This window comes from Liolophura sinensis, chromosome 6 (assembly GCF_032854445.1).
Source record: "Liolophura sinensis isolate JHLJ2023 chromosome 6, CUHK_Ljap_v2, whole genome shotgun sequence".
In the NCBI taxonomy this organism is placed as follows: Eukaryota; Metazoa; Mollusca; class Polyplacophora; order Chitonida; family Chitonidae; genus Liolophura; species Liolophura sinensis.
The window spans coordinates 10,433,996-10,453,189 of NC_088300.1; the positions used below are offsets into that span (position 1 = coordinate 10,433,996).

Consider the following 19,194-nt stretch of genomic DNA (forward strand, 5'->3'; position numbering starts at 1 on the left):
TACATGTTTTTAAAACAAAAAAAATAATAATAGTTAATAATGTGCTCAAAATTTGTCGATATATCTAATTTGGAAAGTGGAAAAAATTGAACAAATTGTAACTATATTGAGAACACTGGCGCTTTTGTGATCTCAGTCAACTTTTGGGAGGAATGTAGGCAGATATACATGTACTTTTGTTTATTGTAAGTTAATCGCAAGAAAGGGGTACAAATTAACAAAAACTATTAGGGAAGGGAAATTCTTAAAATAAGGTCAAAGGTGGATGAAATGCTGACTTATTGTTAGTGCGACCAGAAGAATAAATTCAAGAAATACAAACTTTAAAACTGGAATTATGAACTATAAAAGTGAAACTGTGGAGCTCCATGCTTTCGCTGGGTGATTTGAATATTGTCTGCTAGGTAACGCGAGATAGTGTGACCTTGTACGAGACTACAGGCTGTTGACCAGTGACGTAATCCTGAGCCTGTGGCATTCCAGCCTGCAAACCGAAATCAGTCTTTACATGCATCAGTGGTGTGGAAAGATGGGCAGTGAATGAAGATTTCTTAATATGTGAGGGTGTTTGAAATGCCGAGGCGTTGTGCAGCATATGGTTGCAACAGTGTGTTAGTGAAAGGCAGCGGCATCTATTTTTTCCAATTTCCGAAAGACCCAACCGTCCGGCGGAAATGGGTCCATTACTGCAAGAGGAAATTTGAGGTGAAGTACCACCATTATTTGTGCAGTAAGCACTTCTCGAAAGGTATGGTGGATCGAGACCCAGAGCGTCTTGCTATTTTGGGCTACCCTAATGCTATATGTAAGCTGAAAACTGGAGCTGAACCAGACATTCCCCTTGAAGTTACTCTGTCAGAACAACAACAACAACCGCATCAGCAACAACAACAAACCGAGACTCTTGGTAATGTACTAAAACGACCACGTAAAGAGGTAGGCGTCCATTGCCTGATGTATTAGTAGCTGTCATTACTGGGTGAACTGACCATGCGTGCAGTTCATCATGGTTGGGTATTTTTGTTGATGAGCCAAGCTTTTAAACAGTGTCAATTACTGAATTAAAGTACGTACCATCATTGCAAGAGCTACCTCATTCAAAGCTGAAAGTTTGTCCCCATTTAGGCCAAGTGTTGCTACAATTCTGCTCCGTGGGAAGCAGAAACACTGTTGAAGCCTGCTTCCTAGTCATATTTTTGCCACATTGCTGCTGCAACTCACTAGAAATGATGTATCTCGTTCACCTGAAAAAGGCACTAGCCACCTTGTTGCCACTTGCAGAAATCAACTTCCATTCATGATACTGGGTACTCCAATGGCAAAATTTCACCCCTCTTTCAAATTAACTAAGGTTAAATTATTAGTTGTCTTTTCTTTTAAGGTCCTTTAACATGTGTGTACCCATTCTCACTACAGCAAATGCACCACACAGCACATTTACATTACATATCTGCCACCTTGAACGGAAATCTTGAACGGAAATCTTGAACAATGCCAATATCCCTTGGTGGCTCGATGATGAAAAAGAAAGTGATCTTGGATGCCAGGAAGCACAAAAACTCTGTCTTAGTTTTTGTTTCTGTTGATACGTAATTTTATGTAAAGTATGCACATGATTCCCACGTGACATCTCAAATAATTTTACTGATGAATGCTGATGTTCGAGGACATCTCTGGTGTCAAATGCTAAGCCTGAAAAAGCCTACATGCATCACACAGAGCCCAAACCTCAAACTTACCTTTTGGCAGCAGTCAAGCAAAGCATGCTTAGAGACAGCACATATGCTGTAAAGCGCTGTCCACACCATACAACGTCACCCAACATTTGGTTGGTTCAGCATGTTTGGTTGTTACAGTTTTGTCCACAAACGATAATACTACAGCTAAACTAATTTTGGTAGAAGTACAACCAAATAGTGGACATGTTGTCCAGTACACAGTTAACTCCCCTGGCAAATCCAGCATTCAGACCCGAAAGCTGTTTGTCATCAATTTACGGGACATCAAGACAGGGATGCATTATTGTGGGATATAGGGGTGCAGTATTCTTGGACAGGGATGCAGTATTGTGGGACATAGGGATGCATTATTGTAAGTCAAGGGGTTGCACTGTTGTGGGACATAGAGATGCACTATGGTAAGACAGGGATTGAGTATTGTGAGGCATTGGGGTGAAGTATTGTAAGACAGGGATGCACCATTGGGAGACATATGGTTGAAGTATTGTAAGACATGGGAGTGCAGTATTGTGGGACATAGGGGTACAGTATTGTAAGTCAGGGATGCAGTATTGTCGGACATATGGTTAAAGTCATGTGAGACATAGGGTTACAGTATTGTAGATGGAGTGGTTCAATATTGTTGGACACAGGGATGCAGCATTGTGGGACATAGGTGTGCAGTAATGTAAGACATGAGGGTGCACTATTGTGTGACCTAGGGGTGCAGTGTTGTGGGACATAAGAGGCAGTATTGTACCGTTAGCCATAGCAGTAGAGTATTGCTGGACATAGGAGTGCAAAGGGTTGCATTATTCTGAGACAAAGGGATACATTATTCATTATTTTGAGACATAGGGATGCAGTACTAGTATTGTGAGACACAGATGCAGTATTGCGTGGTATAGGCCTGCAGTATTATGGGGGTGCAGTATGGTGGTACATCGATTCAGTATTGTACTGTGCGACATAGCACCGCAGTATTGTGGAACAGAGGATGCAGTATTGAACAATAAGACATAACAAAGTACTATTGTACCATAAGGCATAGCAGTGCAGTATTGTTGGATGTAAGGGTGCAGTATTGTGGTACATGGATGCAGTATTATATTGGATGCAGTAATACATCAATGCAATATATGATGCAGTATTGAATAATAAAACATAACAGTGCAGTATTGTAAAGTAAAACATAGCAATGCAGTATTGTGGTACATGGATGCAGTATTGTGTGACTGGGTTTCACTATTGTGGGATAAAATGGTGCAGTATTGCGGTACGTGGATGCAGTATTGTGGTACATGGATGCAGTATTGTACCGTAAGACATAGCCCTGCAGTATTGTCTAACATAGGATGCAGCATTGAATAATAAGACATAACAAAGTAGTATTATACCGTAAGACATAGAAATGCAGTATTATGGGACATAAGGGTGCAGGTATTGTGTGACCTAGGGGTGCAGTATTGTGGGACTGGGTTGCACTATTGTGGGATATAAGTGTGCAAAATTTAACATGAGGTGCTGTATTGTGTGACAGGGGCGCACTGTTGTGGGACATAGAGGTGCAGTATCGTGAGACACAGAGGTGCAGTAGTATGTGACGGGTGCAGTTTTGTGTGACATGAGAGCGCTAAATTTTGGGATGTCAGCCTTATAGGATGCAGTATTGTGGGACATATTGTACAGTTTTACCACAACAATGCAGTATTGTGGGGTGCAGTATTGTATAGTCAAGTTTGCTGATTTTATAAAGTCATTGAAACTACATGTATTTTCATTTGAATTCATCTTTCTTGTTCAGTTCCAAGAGGAAAGCTGTGGTAGAAGAATGGAAGCTAGTGCTGAGATGAGAAATGCAGATATCTCAGATGAACCTCAAGTATGGCCTGTAGGCCCCATCATCAAGGCAAGAGCTGTTCAGCAGACGGATGACCATCAGCTGTGGTCCATTGTCAAAACAGAACACAATATTCTTCCAGATAGGTCTTCTATTTGTTCCACTGTTAAAAGAGAAAGTGATGCCCTCCCAGATAAACCCATCATTTATTCCGTAAAGATAGATGGTGAGGATTCCTCAGGTGGGCCTCAGGTGTGGCATATTGTTAAGGAAGAGGATAGTGGGGATTGTTCAGATGAGAGCAATGGCATAGGTCTCCAGAATGAATTAGTGAGCCCACTTACTGGAGAATGCGATGCTGATGCTGACCTGACGGAGAATCTGTTGTCACAGTCCTCTGTGGTGTGTGCTGACACAAGAACTGGTCACATCCCAGAGGAGAATGAAGTCAATCACATGGTTAAGACACAGAATAAGGACAACCCAAGGAGTTCTGGGTTGAGGACAACAGTAGGACTAGACACAAATGTAAGCATTTCCACGACTAAGTTCCCCATATGTAGATATTCCATGCAGTCTAACAGAACCTCAAAAAGACAAGCATCCAGTGTTGAAGAGAAGCTTAGAGGTCATCTCATCAATGACATGCTTACTGGAGGAGAAATGGGAGGCAGTACAGAGGTACATTCTAAACTGTCTGCAGGAAAAAAGGCAGTGGAAATTCCACAGGATTCAGGATACAATGATGTTTGTGTGCCATTAGTTCTACATAGTCACCGGTATGAATCCTCAGTTGTTTTGAGGCGCTGTGGTGCCGTAGATATTCGTGCGACACAGTACCCATGTGAAGGGTACACAAAAAATGGTATGGAATTGAATGATGAGATACAAGGAGTTGTTGTGTCTGGTTCACGTGAAGTTATCTTGAACCGTGGTGCTGGCACTCCCCCAGGGGATGATCAGGGACAGAGTACAGCGCTACCGGCAGGTGTCAGAAAACCATACAGGTGTAAATTGTGTCAGAAGTACTTTTCATCCATGGACACTCTCAGGGGACATTATCTCGTGCACACAGGCGCACGGCCTTTGACTTGTGATGTGTGCCAGAAAAGTTTTAACCATCTATCCAACTTAAGACGACATAAACGAATACACACAGGTGTTAAGCCGTATACCTGTAGCACCTGTGGCAAAAGCTTTACACGTCTCTCCACACTGAAAACGCATAGTCTAACACACTCAGAAGACAGACCTTACACCTGTAATACGTGTGGTAAAAGTTTTGCTGAAGAATGCAAGCTGACGTCACACAGTCAAACTCACACTGGGGAAAAGCCCTTCGCGTGTATTACATGTGGCAAAAGCTTTGCTTGGCTTTCCATATTGAAGAAGCACAGTTTAACACACACAGGGTTGAAGCCTTATTTCTGTTTTATATGTGGGAAACGGTTCGCTGATCCTTCAGCTTTAAAAACACATGGTCTAACACACACGGGTGAGAGGCCTTTTACATGTAATATTTGCGGCAAAGGCTTTACTACACAGTCCAATTTGACATCACATGGTGTAACGCACAGGTAACAGACTGGGTTTCTGGCTATAGTCGGTGGTATACTCATCAGTGGTATACTCATCTTCATTAAATGAAATCTAACACAACGTATTTTGGTCACGCTTTTATATCGCTCTGTTTACTGTACAATAAGCGTTGCTATGTGTAAATGCTATAAGTGTTTGATTTGGTAAAATGGAGATGGATACACCTATATCTGTCTGGGTTGATAAGAGAATATTACACATATACAGATGAACGTAACACGGTAACGCCGGTGACAGAAGCTTTGTTTTCAAATCTCCACATCAAGCCGACTCTGAAGGAAGGCTTCTTAGCCCATACAGTGGACACGAGCTAAGGCCCGGTTGTTCGAAAGCGTACTGGCTGATACTGGTATTTTCTTATATTACATGTTTAAAATTTTAGTGAACTTTTGGATAACCATTTTAGTTATCCAAAGACAGAGTAATCCATGCAGAAGACTTAGTTCATATGTCATCTACTGTTACGCAATTATTTTGGGCAAAGTACAAACCTGAAAACTTGGCTTCAAGTTAAATCTGGTATCATGTTTCAAGACAGATTTGAACAACCGGGTCCAGAACCCGCAATCTGCTTTGAAAACAGGGCTAAGTATAAATAATTTCTGTGATGTTTTTTCTGTAACAAACAGGAGGTGTGCAGAAACAGACCCACACAGGATTGATGTAATTAAATATTCATTCTTCCACGGAAGTATAAGGTTAACATAAGGGATCCATTCCACTGTATCATTCTCCAGAAATGCCGCCATTTCTGGAGCCGCGAAAAGTTCTGTGCCGCCATATTACTCGTTGAAAAATGTAGTAAAATATGTTTATGCCACCACATTGCATATTATCGACCGACATGGAATATTCCAGCATGTCTCTTGCATTGATGACTGTTATCAGTTCTTGTCTGATATTAAATTCGTAATTATCATTCGTGATTTGGTCGGTTTATTTTCGATTTTTTTTTTTACGTTACCTGCTAACTGTGGAACATGCGTCATTTTTCCTAACTCATGTAACAAGTGAATTAAACGGGTATCACTGATCCATAACGAAAAGGGTCGGGGGAAGTTGAAAATCTTCTTTTCGAGAATTCAAATTAGCTGCGAGTGATATTTACCGGCCAGGTGATTATAGTCGAATTAGAATAATCGAAAAGCATGTTCCACAGTATAGGTCTAATCTTGTTTAACACTGTTGATGGGCCTTTGTTTCTTTAAAATAAGTGAAATTTGACAAGGGCATGTATCACACTACTGCTTGCAACATTTCATTGTGTAAGCAATAGTAACAACAAGCAAACGTGTAGAAGATGACCGTATAATCGCGCGTGCTATAGGCGTATACAATTCACAAGGGCTTGATATTGCACATTTTGTTTTCTGTCAGGTCTACTCCGGCATTTGCCATACCAAACCTACGAACCTACATGCGTGTCCATGAATGTATATTAAAGCTCGTGTCTACCGACATGTGCAGACTATCCTCGCCTTGTCACCTTTCATCTGAGAAATGTAGTCTGAATTTTCACTGAGGTTTACGTTTATTATAGCTAGTGTTAAACATGTTCGTCTATATAGATTGTTTGATTTGCATGTTGTCACTCTCCCGCATGATTTAAAAAGGGTCTCTCAACGATATGGCTGCATTATTGTCGAAGCGGCGTTAAACCATATTCATTAATTCATTCCATCTGAGCGAGGTACGATAGAGGTCTTTGTCTACCGATAATTTAGTAGTAGGCCTACCATGCACTGCAAATGGATGAAATATATCGAAACATGATATGTGTGATGTAATACTTTTTCAAGATTGAATTTTCTGATATTTATTATTTCACACTTGCGCACATACTTAGGCTCAGAAGCATTGTTGACACAACAACAATTACCTATATAACATTTAAACAATTAAGAAGCAACAATCTGTATTATTACCTTGAACAGGTTGTTGACGAACTAGTTTCGTTGACATCTTGTGTCCAAATATGAAACGTGTTTATTTGCGGTCATTTTATAAATGACTGACCTTTTACCGTAAGGATTTCACAACTCCTGCACTAAACTGGACATTTTCTTTCCTTCACACTGTAACCGAAAAGTGTGGACAAGGTACAGTTCGCCGCATGCAGTGATAATATATAGGTAACTCGAATCATAACATGTCGTGCAGTATACAGAGCATATATACAGTTCTACGTTGTATTAATTGTGGAACTAAGTATATAACATCAAATACAAGCATATCTTGTATTCCAGGATAAGGCAGTTTTAAGTACAAAAATATGTACGACCTAATGTTAAATAGGAAGGTAATTCCACTGAGTTCTCAGTTGGGCTAACATCAGTTAGACGTCTACACACAAAAAAAACACTTGTGTTCTTTCATTCAACACAGAAATGTGTTACCCCAACACAAACGTGATAAGTAAATGTGAAGTACACATTTTTGTGTTTCAAAATGTTAAAACACAAACTAGACATTGTGTAAAGTCAACACAAGATTAAAGTTTTTCAAATATGACAAGACTTTTGTGAGAAGAGCTCAAGTTTGTGTTCATACAACACAAATGTTCTTTATGTGAATGTGTTGTCGGAAGTTTATGATATATCATTCTCCTCAGCCACAACTTCGTACGGGTGAATCTGCATGCTGATTCCACGTTGTACAGGCTCCAGCGAAGGAAGCGCTTTACCAGGAACTGTTTTGAATGTGAAGTTCTTAATTATGTTCGTGAAAAACAAGAAAAGTTCCATTTCTGATAGAATTTTCCCCAGACATGTTCTTGGACCTGTTAACAAAAAAGTGCTTTATATTTAGAGATAGGACATAGTTTTGGCAAACAGGACACACGATCGTAACCTGGCATTAAGATAGACGTAATATGCTGATCACAACATTAACATCGGATATAACAGGACAAAGTATCGTGATTTGTATCGTGAAAGTCTTTGTATAGATGACTGGGAAAGTATATAGGCCTCTATATTACCTCTTTTCTGGAACTAGTCATCCATTCTTAAATCGAATCGTGTAGTCCTAAAGACCACGCACATTTCACACCCTTTCATATTTAGATGTAATACAGTATGAATCAACGAAGGCAAGACCATAGGAGTATGACAATAGCACATATACTAACCATCCCCAAACGGCACGAAGGCTTTGTGCTTTATCAGTTCGCCCTCCGGAGAAAGCCAGCGCCCGGGGTCAAACTTATCGGCGTTCTCCCAGTATTTGGGGTCTCGGTGGGCGCCATAGATGCTGAATACGATAATGGTGTCTTTAGGCAGGAAGTAGCCTCCTATCTCTACATCTTCTATGGCTTTATGGGGAACTGTGATGGGGGCTAGGAAAATGGGGAAAGAAACAAGCAATGAGACCCTTGTTCTGACAAGTGTTCATGCATTATATTTGTCTCCTTTCGTGAAATGTAGACGTACATGTATATCATAATGACAGTCGCGTAGACCTATATAGGTAAATAGGAACACGTAAATCAGTACTCATGCCTGACCCTTCGACCATACTTCATGTACGCATATAATTTTCCCTCCGTTTATCACACTCCATACTAATGTAGTAGGATTAACTGATGGGGATGTTGCTTATACATGTATATGTGGCTTGAACAATACGCTGTTACTGATTGGCTATACAGTGCGCTCTCCAAAGGCTCAGTTGACGTGCTCCGGGGAAGATCTGGAAGGTATATAATGTACACATGTGGCAAAGTTATGATTTAACCAGATTTATCGTGTCACTCATTGCGGAAGGGCGTAAAATACCAATAAAATAAAAACGTGAATGAAGCGACGTTGTCTGCAAAGTTTGTGACACAGTACCTATACTATAAATACATACCAGTGTTAGCAATTCTCTGTAACTCATGGATGGTTGCAGACACATAAGGTAATGAATGCCTGTCCTTCAGGCCAATTTTTCTGGACGAGGCAATAACCTGGGTATAAAGAATTGTAGCATTGCTAGTTCATGAGCAAAATAGGTTGACTGTGGCCATTATTGTAACAGTGCAACGGATGATTTGCTTAATTGACAGCAGGGCTATATGCTGAGTCCAAATCCTTAAAATGAGAACCATACCGATATGTAATAAAGTACATTTGTCATACCCATTTTTTTTTTAAATGATACAGACAATCCGAAATATCGAATCACAATATACAACATCATGATCTAACCCCTTTTGTTTTCGCAAGACAATGGCAATTCGGGTCAAGACTGCATGTGCAGTGTGAACCAATCTTTGGAATATCTTGACCAGAAAATTAGGCAAGAAAATATATATATGATAAAGTGAACATGAAGTCGACCACTAAAGCTGAATTAATTAATAAAGTAATATTCCAGAGATGTTCTAAATCTATTTTAAAAATTCTACACCACTTATCAACAAAATAAATAACAAACAATCGTCAGTACCTAGCAACTCTTTTGGTGACGTCATTTTGCCATGTTATAGCCATCTAGAGTCACGTCACAAAACCTAGGAGCTCTCCCCTACCATCGGTGTTAAACAATGTGACAGTGAGAAAATACAAACAAAAAGGCGTGGCACCCAACCAGCGAGTATCGGCTCTGTTCAATGTTGAAAGGACCGATGTTTCTTTTAGTTTGGCACTCGGTCAGGGCGATGTTCGTGGACACAGGCGTCGTGTTTTAGCCGTCCTGCTCCTCCTGGTCCTGCATGGGTGTAAGCATTTGGCTTAGCTTGCTCTACCGACTTTTTGGAAATTAACAAACATAGCAGGACCTTGTGATTGATAACAGACTCTTTCATTCAGATTTTGGAAAGATATTTTCGTACTAAATCTGATTTTGCTAAGGAAAAATATGGCAAAAAGTCACAATATTTTTTTCATGCAAGCAATGACTCTCCCAGGACGGTTTTCTTGCCAGCTCACCCTAACAAGTTACTACAGTATCCTGCCCAACAGGTACGCATTGTGACACGCGAATTCGTTCCCAGTTTCCTGCTCATAAATGTGTGGTCCAGAATGCATCAGTTTAACATTCCAACTAATCGAAAAATTCAATTTGTTGCATCGATATCTGTCTATCCACTAAGAAAACTCACTGACAATCCAGAGCCAAAAGGTTTTTTGACGTGACAGCCAACTATCACGTGACGCCTTCAGCGCTAGTGATTGGCCAAGTTCATAAGGGCTTCTACAACATGGCTACACTGAGTAAAATGTTAATCAGTGCCAAATCCCCGATTCTGAACTTTTCGGCTTTCAAAGCTACACAGAATTTTTTTTACATATTGTTATGTGAGAACTGTTTCCTATATCTATGTACATGTAGTGCCAGACTTTATGTTCCCTTTTAAAGAAAACAACAGACAAAAATACCTTTTGGATTTCCTGCTGGCATCGCTTTTGTACATCCGGGTACCTGACCATATAGAGCACCAGCCAGTTCAAAGAGGCCGCAGTTGTCTCCGAACCCGCCAGGAAAAGGTCGACAATTGTTCGAAATACATTGTCCTCTGCAAAATAGACGAAATTATGTTAGGACTTTAACATGCATAAGGTCAAAAAGCTGTTAATAGGCCGTAGTGAGCAGCTGTGGAAAATATGGGCCCATATATCTGCAACTGAGTTATTTGATAGGTGAAGCTAGACGAAGCTATCTTTAACAGTGAGGTTGTCTTAGGAAAGGAAACGATTGAAGGATCAGTGAGCGCAGAGGTATGGAGACGCTGAACTATATCTAAAAATGAGGAAATGGCTGAGCTGTATTTTAAAATGAGGAAAAGGCTGAGCTGTGTCTTTAATTGAGAAAAAGGTCGAGCTGTATCTAAAATGAAGGAAAATGCCGAGCTGCATCTAAAATTGAGGAAAAGGTCAACCTGTGTCTAAAATTGGGCAAAACGTGGAGCTGTATCTAAAAGTGAGGAATAGGTCGAGCTGTTTCTAAAACAGAAAGATCAAGCTTTCTTAAACGGAACCAAGCTTTGTGAAAAAAAATAGAGACCAGACTGTCTGTAAGAGGAGCCAAGCTACGTGTAGAAGGAGAGATCAGGTACAAAAACACAGAGTTCAGGCTAGGTGTAAGAAGAGCCAAGCTACGTGTAAAAAGGGAGATTCGGCTATCTGCTAGAGCAGTCTACGTGTAAAATCAAGCTTATCTGTAAAAGCTTTACCTGTGAAAGAAGGGTTCCAAGGTTCTTCTTTCGTCATTTTAAGATACAGGTCCATGAAATCTCTGATATTTTCCTCATCAAACGTCTCCCTGTGTTTCTGTATCTCCTCTCGGATTACCTTCCTTAGGGCATTATCATTTTGCACCAGTTCTTTCGCCTGCAATTCAGTGAGATTCACTTCTTATGTATTCATTGTAAAGCCAGAGGTTATAGAGTAATTTTCAACTTTGTTGTGCAAACTTTTACATAACAAAGTTTCTCAAATCAGTCATAACCTGCACAACGCAATTATATGACACGACAAAATTAAAGGCATTTATAAAGCTTATGGGAGTCCTTAAACTTGAGGAAAACATTTTTAATATCGCACGTTGTCAGAAGTTACTTTCTTATTGCTTGAAACACATTAATATATTGCAAACGAAACAGAATCGTGGTTAGAAAACCAGATAGAGAATTTGCACTGTAGTGCCAGTTTCTGTTGCCTCTTATAGCACTGCTAACATATATTTATTTAGATGTTTAATGTCGTATACAAGAGTATATCGTTTAAATACCACACCGCACAAACAATAGATCCCGGATAGTTTTGCTCATATAACCTGTTCGAGTGAACTTTTTGGCGTCTCAACCAAGTGGAATTTCTTGCTTCAGTACGATCTGAACGTGTTGCCGTGGACAAGCATCTTACCGGTGAACCGATAGGCAGATAGCGCAGTAACGGGAAGAAGTTCTCGGGCACCTGCAGCCCAGCGTTCTTGAACAAGAATTCCAACATTTTCAATAGTTCCTTAAACACAGGGTCATCCTTCTCATACCTTAATGACATAAAGTTGAAATAAAACAAAATTCAGTTTCTGTGAGATAAGAGAAAGTCTATTCAAAATGAATAGTCATCAAGTTTCAGGCTGTTCTTAATGTAATAAAACGCCAGGTTAATCTAAGTTTGAGTGAGTGAGTGAGTGAGTGCTTGCGGTTTAACGTCGTGCTTCACAATTTTTCAGTCATATGACGACGAAGGGGTCTTTAGGATGCATGTACGTGTAATGTGCCTCCTTGTTGCAGGACGGATTTCCACCGCTCTTTTATCTAGTGCTGCTTCACTCCGACGACTTACCGAAGGCAAGTAAGCCACCTCGCCCGAGCCATTATACTGATACGGGTCAGCCAGTCGTTGTACTATCCCCTTAATGCTGAACGCCAAGCGAGGATGCTACAACTTCCTCCTTTAAAGTCTTAGGTGTGACCCGACCCAGGATTGACCCTGGATCTACCGCTCCCGAAGCGGACGCTCGGCCTGTTACCGGTATCGGAGTTTGAGGAATCTTCAATTTATACAAGTTAAGAGAAAGTGGACTCTAAATTTAAAAGGAGTATCTGAGTTGAGGCAAGGGGAATGACGCACCGAGAACCCCGGATGATTCCACACATAATGTTCATCACCGCCATTGACAAGAATTTCCTCGGCACAAACGGCCGGCCATTGCAGGCCCGGATTTCCGTCATAAGCAGGTCAGCCTCGTCCTGGATCCGCTCCTCCAGACTCGTCTTGCCCACCCCAAAGTCACGGAGAGACATGAGAGCAAACCGCCGGGTATCACGCCAAACATCACCTAAGCTCCAGATAACACCTACATAACAAAGATAAAAAAGAAATCAATATAAATAAACAAATAAATAAACAGAACCAAAATATTAAAGAGAAAATCATAATCTCTCGTCGGTCATAATCGCTTTTTCGTTTTTTTTTCAGTTTTCAATGTACATATAATATTTCACACACACTTCATTAAACTCACCGTCATAAACTGCATCGGCATGTATGGGTGATTTTCATTTTCCAGACATGGGCAAATCGCGTCGACTGAATCTTCTAGTAGGCCTATTGGCATGTGATGAGAACGTAAATCATGTTCCCAATTAACCGGGAGAGGCTAGAGCTGTGGACAGAAAAGCAATCTCTTCGCTGTTGCTGGCGTGGTATATTGGCGTCCACGTGATTGGGATCTTTAATCTAAATGGGCGTTTTGTGGCTCATAATTAGGTTTACCTCATGAGTGCATCCGCGGAAAAGATGGGTTCGCTCGTGTCGTCAAGGGTTGTATCGGAGCACCGTATGAAATGATGGGTGTGCTCGTGTCATCCGGGGTTGTGTAGGACCATCTGTGGAAATGATGGGTTTGTTCTTCCCGTCAGGGGTTGTGTCGGAGCACCGTATAGAAACAAAGGTGCTCGTGACGTCAGTGGTTGTATATGAATATCTGTGGAAATGATGGGTGTGTTTGTGTCGTCAGGAGTTATATCAGAATATCAGTGGAAAAGATGGGTGTGCTCGTGCCGTCGGTGGTTGTATCTGAACATCTGTGGAACTGATGGGTGTGTTTGTGTCGTCGGTGGTTGTATCTGAACATCTGTGGAAATGATGGGTGTGCTCGTGACGTCGGTGGTTGTATCAGAACATCCGTGGAAAAGACGGGTGTGCTCGTGACGTCACGGTTTGTATTTGTATATCCGTGGAAAAGATATAAGTGTGCTCGGGTCGTTAGGGGTTGTAGCTGAACGTCAGTAAAAAAAAATGGTTGTGCCCGTGCCGGCAAGGGTTGTACTTGAACATCCGTGGAAGAGATGAATGTGCTAACGCTGTTAAGGGTTGTACCTAAACATCCATAGAAAAGACCGTTGTAGCGTCTAGGGTTGTAGGGTATTTTAGGGTACCTACGATCAAAGCAACTGTTTGCATATTTGTTGACTTACATTTTTTAATGGAGAGGAAAATTCTCACCTTTTCTCTGGAAGATTTTATCCACAATGTACAAATCGTTTGGCCGCCCAATTAAACTTTTCCCTTTGTCCACGAGTCCCTCGTGGATTTTGTCATAAGATGTGACCACAACTGTCCTCATACCGCCTATGTAGATCGTGAACATGTCCCCGTATGTTTTACCGTATTCGTCGAAGGTCCTGAAGATATTACTTTTCCCTGCCAGCTGGATAAGATTGCCGATCAGAGGAAAAGCCAGAGGCCCAGGTGGCAGTTTGTAGCGGTGTTTTTCCTGTGCCAATTTCATGAATTTCAACATCCCCAAGGTGACACAAAGGAAGATCAAAACGGTTTGAAGATCAATCAGATTGAAGAGTGCGGAGAGCATCGTGGTGGGTTGTTAGATCTACACTGTCGCGTAATTCTGTCAAATGAAAAGAAAAATAAAATGATTATGACATTGAACTTAACTAACGAAGAACAAAGTAATTAGGTCATCTATTTATGACTTTACGGAACTTAAAACTTGTGTATATATCCTACAATGCCATGGAAGAGCAGATCAGTTCACTGCTGTCCTGAATGCCTAAGCCACACACAAACATCAAGAAAAAAAGAATTACGTAGATCTGAATATGAAATGCTGAGACAGTTCTGGTATCATTGATATCTAAAAAATTAAAAAAAAAAAAAGATATACAGAAACGTCTCTTTCCCAATAAGGTGCATTTTTTATCCGTGAGGGGTGCCTTATCCCATTCCTGCAGATTTGTTCCCGCTTACCAGCCTCTGATTTACGGTCTTGCGCCGTTTTCTCTCCTATCTGGGAAACATAACCAACTATCCATCCACCACCACGCGGTATGCTTATCTGTATGGTAATACCGAGCCATCATGTGTTGATGCATACAGTGTGCATAACAAATGTAGCAAACACTCACTTTGCCTGTGGACATTTACGACATCACAAGGATACATACAAACGTTTTTTTGTGTATATTTTTAAAACTAAACCCTTAATTCCTTTTCGTTCAATAAGTGCTGATATTGCAAATATATAGGACTCGGCTGCATATCCGTACATGAGTCTGAGCATGTTAGCACGGACTTAACAAGCAAGAAACCGTTGGACATACATGTCTAGGTGTAAGATATATGTACGTCTATATAATCATATACATTTTATACGCCTGAGCTTTTAATTTCCAACTTTCTTTCAGTGTTTGGATTTCTAACAAATGAAGCGTCACTGATACAAGTGGCTGTTTTATCAAGTATGGGCTTTACCTTTGACATCTAAGACTTGTCGGATCAGTACAAAAGAAGTGTAGACGTAATTCTCAACACCAGAACAAAATTTATTTACCGGTACTTATTTGATTGTTGTTTGACCCCAGATCAATTATAATTATACAGGAAACGGTTACTTGTGAAACATTAACTGTACAAACTTTGTTAAGTATCTCTATTTGTACTGTAAGACTTGCTACGTCTCTATGGGATAGCTGAATATATGTATGATGTACAGAATGATTACCTGATAGAGCCGAGGCTGTCTGGTGCCCTGTAGACATGTAGTAACTCTGTGGAACGTCTTCTGATGTTTGTAGATGTGCTGCCAGAGTGTATATCCTACGGTTTATATACCCTCCTCATCAGGCACAAAAGATCACAGTATTACATTCAAGGTCACTATAATGTTTGTCGTACAGTGACCGAAATCTCTGCTAGAAACTCTCAGATTAAATAGACATTAAACCGGATAGGTCCTATATTGTGACCTCGTAGACTTACTTCTGTCCTATATTTTGACCTTTTATATTTATATTTGTACACAGTTAATGACCTTTCGTTCCATGTTCCGTTATGGGTCACGCTGGAATGCCTTTCCGGACATTTCTGTCTTGTTTATCATACCAACCTTATATCAGATCACACCCATGTAAACAAGTAGACATCATTGTCATTAGTTTCGATATATAAACTGTGTAATCAGTATGATATAGCTGATATACCTTAGGGAATTTAGATGACTGGATGCATAACTGTCTTCAATATAAAAAAAATCAAGAGAGATTTGAATGCCTGTTTAATGTTTGCTATATTCCATTGTAAGGTGGTTAAGTTCTTACGTGTTCAACTGGACGGCAAACAAGGCAAAGTTTATTGACGATCATCTGTCTGAAACAGGAGAGTACATTCTTGGTTTTTCTTATTATTGCCCCTGAAACAGTAAAGCATATAATTTGCCTGGTAGTCAGGATAATTGGACATTTTGATTGGTAACCATTGCCCTTGAAACAGTAGATTAGATACTTTGAATTGTAGTCATGGTCCCAAAACGATACAGTAAATATTTTGACTGGTAACTATTTCCCCTGAAACAGCAGAGTAGATACTTTGATTACTAGTTGTCAATTATTGCCCCTGAAACAGTGGAGTAGGTACTTTGATTAGTATTTATTGCCCCTGAAACAGGAGAGTAGATACTTTCTTTGGTAATCACTGACCCTGAAATAGTAGAGTAGATACTTTGCTTGGTACTCATTGTAACAGCCCAACGTAAGCAAGTAGTGTTATGTACTTTATGCACGCTCATGGGAGGTAACTCCGTTCTGAGTTTCTAGTGTTACCGCACAGTTATCTACTTTGTTCACAATATGGCGGCCTCCATGCGATAACGTGTTCTTCAATCCTCTACTCTCTGTTAGCGATCGTGGGAAGAATACGATTCGGAGGGTTGTATAATTTGTTTATTGTCATTATAAACAGTAACAGTAAGCAGAAAGTATGCATATTTTTTTGGCTATTGTTTCATTTAGTTTGGATATTTGTGTTATTTTGGTACGTGTAGCAAAACCACGTGGCCCGCATCCTTTTGTAATGTAAACAGATAGTGACGCTATATGAGCGAGATGTGCACAATCAATCCATGTTATTATTTCCTGTATGACTATGTGGACTGATACAACACTCTTTCTTTGTATGTTACAGTTAATCTGCCCTAAGCGATGCAAACCATTAATACGGGTACTCAACGGAGTGCAATAAACTGGGTAAACATGCAGACAGTATTGTCGTGATTCCTTTACGATCACAATCATTGACCCTGAAACAGTAGTGTAGATACTGGCCTCAGAAACCCCGCCCCTTCCAGAGGGTCGGTTGTATCAGGAACCTCTTACATCCAGATTGGACGGGTTGGCCTCAGGAACTGTGAGTTCCTGTCCAGTTGATGCCAGTAGGCTTCCTCTTCAGTCATACGCAAATAATGCTTCCTTGCGTGCAGTTACTCTCCGCTTCAAATTCAATGCTGCTTACTGAAACCCTGCCACGGTTTTCTTCATCTTTGTCCAGTCCGAGTAGTACGCCAGAAGTCTGTCCACACCCGTAGATTCCTTGCTACCAGTCATCATACATGTCTGTTTTACTTCGACATCATCTTCTTGTAGAGGGCTTACACGTTATTCTGTCCCGGATCTGGGCCACTCCAATTCTGGTTGACGCAGAAAGCTGGGGCCTTCAAACCACGTTTTGCATTGAATGAGCTTGTTCATTGAAAGTCTCATTGAGGCATAGTCAGCCGGATTACCTTTTGGTGTTGACGGACCTCCACTAATGTACACTTGTGGCATCTCTGATTATTGCTACACGATTAGCCACGAAGGTGTGGAGCCTGGAACTCTCCTTAGCCAAGTACCTCAGAACAGTCATGCTGTCTGTCCAGGCAAAGTCGAGCTCCTTCCTCAGCATCTGGCCAAGCCTAACAGCTGCTGTGGCCGCTATAAGCTCATACAGTAGCATACAATTAGACATAAATCTAAGTAACACGGGACCGTGCCGTGTAGATTCGTCACCCGCAGGTATGCAATAATTCCGTACACGTGTTCGCTGACGTCGGCAAAGACATGAAGCTGACACGTTGTAACTTTTCCAAATCCGGATGGAAAATAACTCCTGCTGATTTTCGTAGATTATGATTCCAAAGCTCGCCAAGCCACTTGGTCCACGTATCTAAGTCGCTGCTGGAAATAGTCTCATCCCAGCCAACATTTCGGCGACAGAGATCTCGCATGAGAATCTTTGGTCTTAGTAGGAAGGGATCTGCCAACCCTAAAGGATCGTAGACTGAACTCACTAGAGAAAGAATACCACGCTTCGTTGTTGGTGCGTCCTGTTGTTGGAACGTGAAGCCCAGTGTGTCTCTCTCAATAAACCAATATACCCCGAGGGCTCTCTCGTTGGGTAGACTTTCGCGCTCTAAGTTCAGTTTCTTGAACTCCTTAGCTCGTTCCTCAGTGGTGATGGACTGTAAGACGACATGACTGCTGCTAACTTACTTTGTTAAATGAAACTCTCCCTTCATATATAGGGCGGAGACATCTTTGATCATCCGACAACTCGACTCTTCGGAGTCTAGATCCGATAGACAGTCGTCTACATTAAAACTTGTTGTCGTCTACAAGTTCCTTTCAACTGTCTTGATAGAACAATCTTCAAACTGTTCACCGTGGTCCTTTACTGTCTGTCGCAGAGCATAGCTGGAACAATTCGGCGAGGATCTGGCGCCAAACAAATGGACTAACATGCGGTATGCTACAGGCCACTAGTAAAAACGCAGACAGCCACAATTTTCTGTCGCTACGCGAACCTGGTGGAACATGGCCTCGATATCGCCCATGATCCCTATCTCATCCTGTCGGAAACGACAGAGGAACTGTTACGACCCAAAGTGTCTGTATAATAAAGAGATGGCTTGTTCGAAATACACGACAGTTTAGCCGCACAAAAAAAGTAACCAAAACCAGCAGATTTTATTTTACAACAATTTATCAGGTTTAACAAGAACAGATAACAAGACTTTTACAAATACTAAGTACTTAAGTTTAACAAGAAAGGATAGCAGTATCTATTCAAATACTACAGTACTTACATGTACAACGGTGTCAAGTCCAAACGGACGCATATACTCCACAATGCTTAAAAATTACACAGAGGTAATATTCATAAGAGGGAAAATGCACAGTATAACTGAGTGTATGACGAAATATACACAAAATTCCACAGACAGGATCCGTGTACTAAAGAGCACTGTGTACATAAGAGCACAAATTAAATA

At 40.9% G+C, this 19,194-nt stretch overlaps 2 protein-coding genes across 3 annotated transcripts; one reads left to right on the forward strand and one right to left on the reverse strand.

The window, feature by feature from the left end:
* Positions 1-491: 491 nt before the first annotated feature.
* On the forward strand, positions 492-6,674 carry LOC135468190 (zinc finger protein 233-like). Of its 2 annotated transcripts, none has more exons than XM_064746298.1 (2): positions 492-936; positions 3,523-6,674. In XM_064746298.1, exons 1-2 carry the CDS (start codon positions 574-576, stop codon positions 5,137-5,139), a joined length of 1,980 nt encoding a protein of 659 aa, XP_064602368.1. In that variant the 5' UTR covers positions 492-573; the 3' UTR covers positions 5,140-6,674. The 2 variants fall into 2 exon arrangements, with proteins under 2 accessions (XP_064602368.1, XP_064602369.1); XM_064746299.1 differs by having other exon boundaries at positions 492-705.
* A 284-nt stretch (positions 6,675-6,958) lies between these two features.
* Positions 6,959-15,773, reverse strand: LOC135468420 (cytochrome P450 2H1-like). Its single transcript, XM_064746676.1, has 9 exons — positions 15,613-15,773; positions 14,097-14,499; positions 12,720-12,945; positions 12,006-12,132; positions 11,315-11,471; positions 10,521-10,657; positions 9,010-9,106; positions 8,288-8,494; positions 6,959-7,936 (listed from the first exon to the last, which is right to left on the reverse strand). The coding sequence occupies exons 2-9, from the start codon at positions 14,461-14,463 to the stop codon at positions 7,746-7,748; spliced, it is 1,509 nt and encodes a 502-aa protein (XP_064602746.1). The 5' UTR covers positions 14,464-14,499; positions 15,613-15,773; the 3' UTR covers positions 6,959-7,745.
* Between the last annotated feature and the right edge of the window lie 3,421 nt (positions 15,774-19,194).

Excerpts from the sequence above, each read along its gene's own strand:
- LOC135468190 (XM_064746298.1), top strand. The coding sequence starts at position 574 with ATGCCGAGGCGTTGTGCAGCATATGGTTGCAACAGTGTGTTAGTGAAA. Across the intron at positions 937-3,522 it reads TAAAACGACCACGTAAAGAG|TTCCAAGAGGAAAGCTGTGG; the intron begins GTAGGCGTCCAT and ends TTTCTTGTTCAG.
- LOC135468420 (XM_064746676.1), bottom strand. The coding sequence starts at position 14,463 with ATGCTCTCCGCACTCTTCAATCTGATTGATCTTCAAACCGTTTTGATC. Across the intron at positions 12,946-14,096 it reads TAAAATCTTCCAGAGAAAAG|GTGTTATCTGGAGCTTAGGT; the intron begins GTGAGAATTTTC and ends TTTGTTATGTAG. Across the intron at positions 10,658-11,314 it reads TTGGAACCCTTCTTTCACAG|AGGACAATGTATTTCGAACA; the intron begins GTAAAGCTTTTA and ends TCTATTTTGCAG.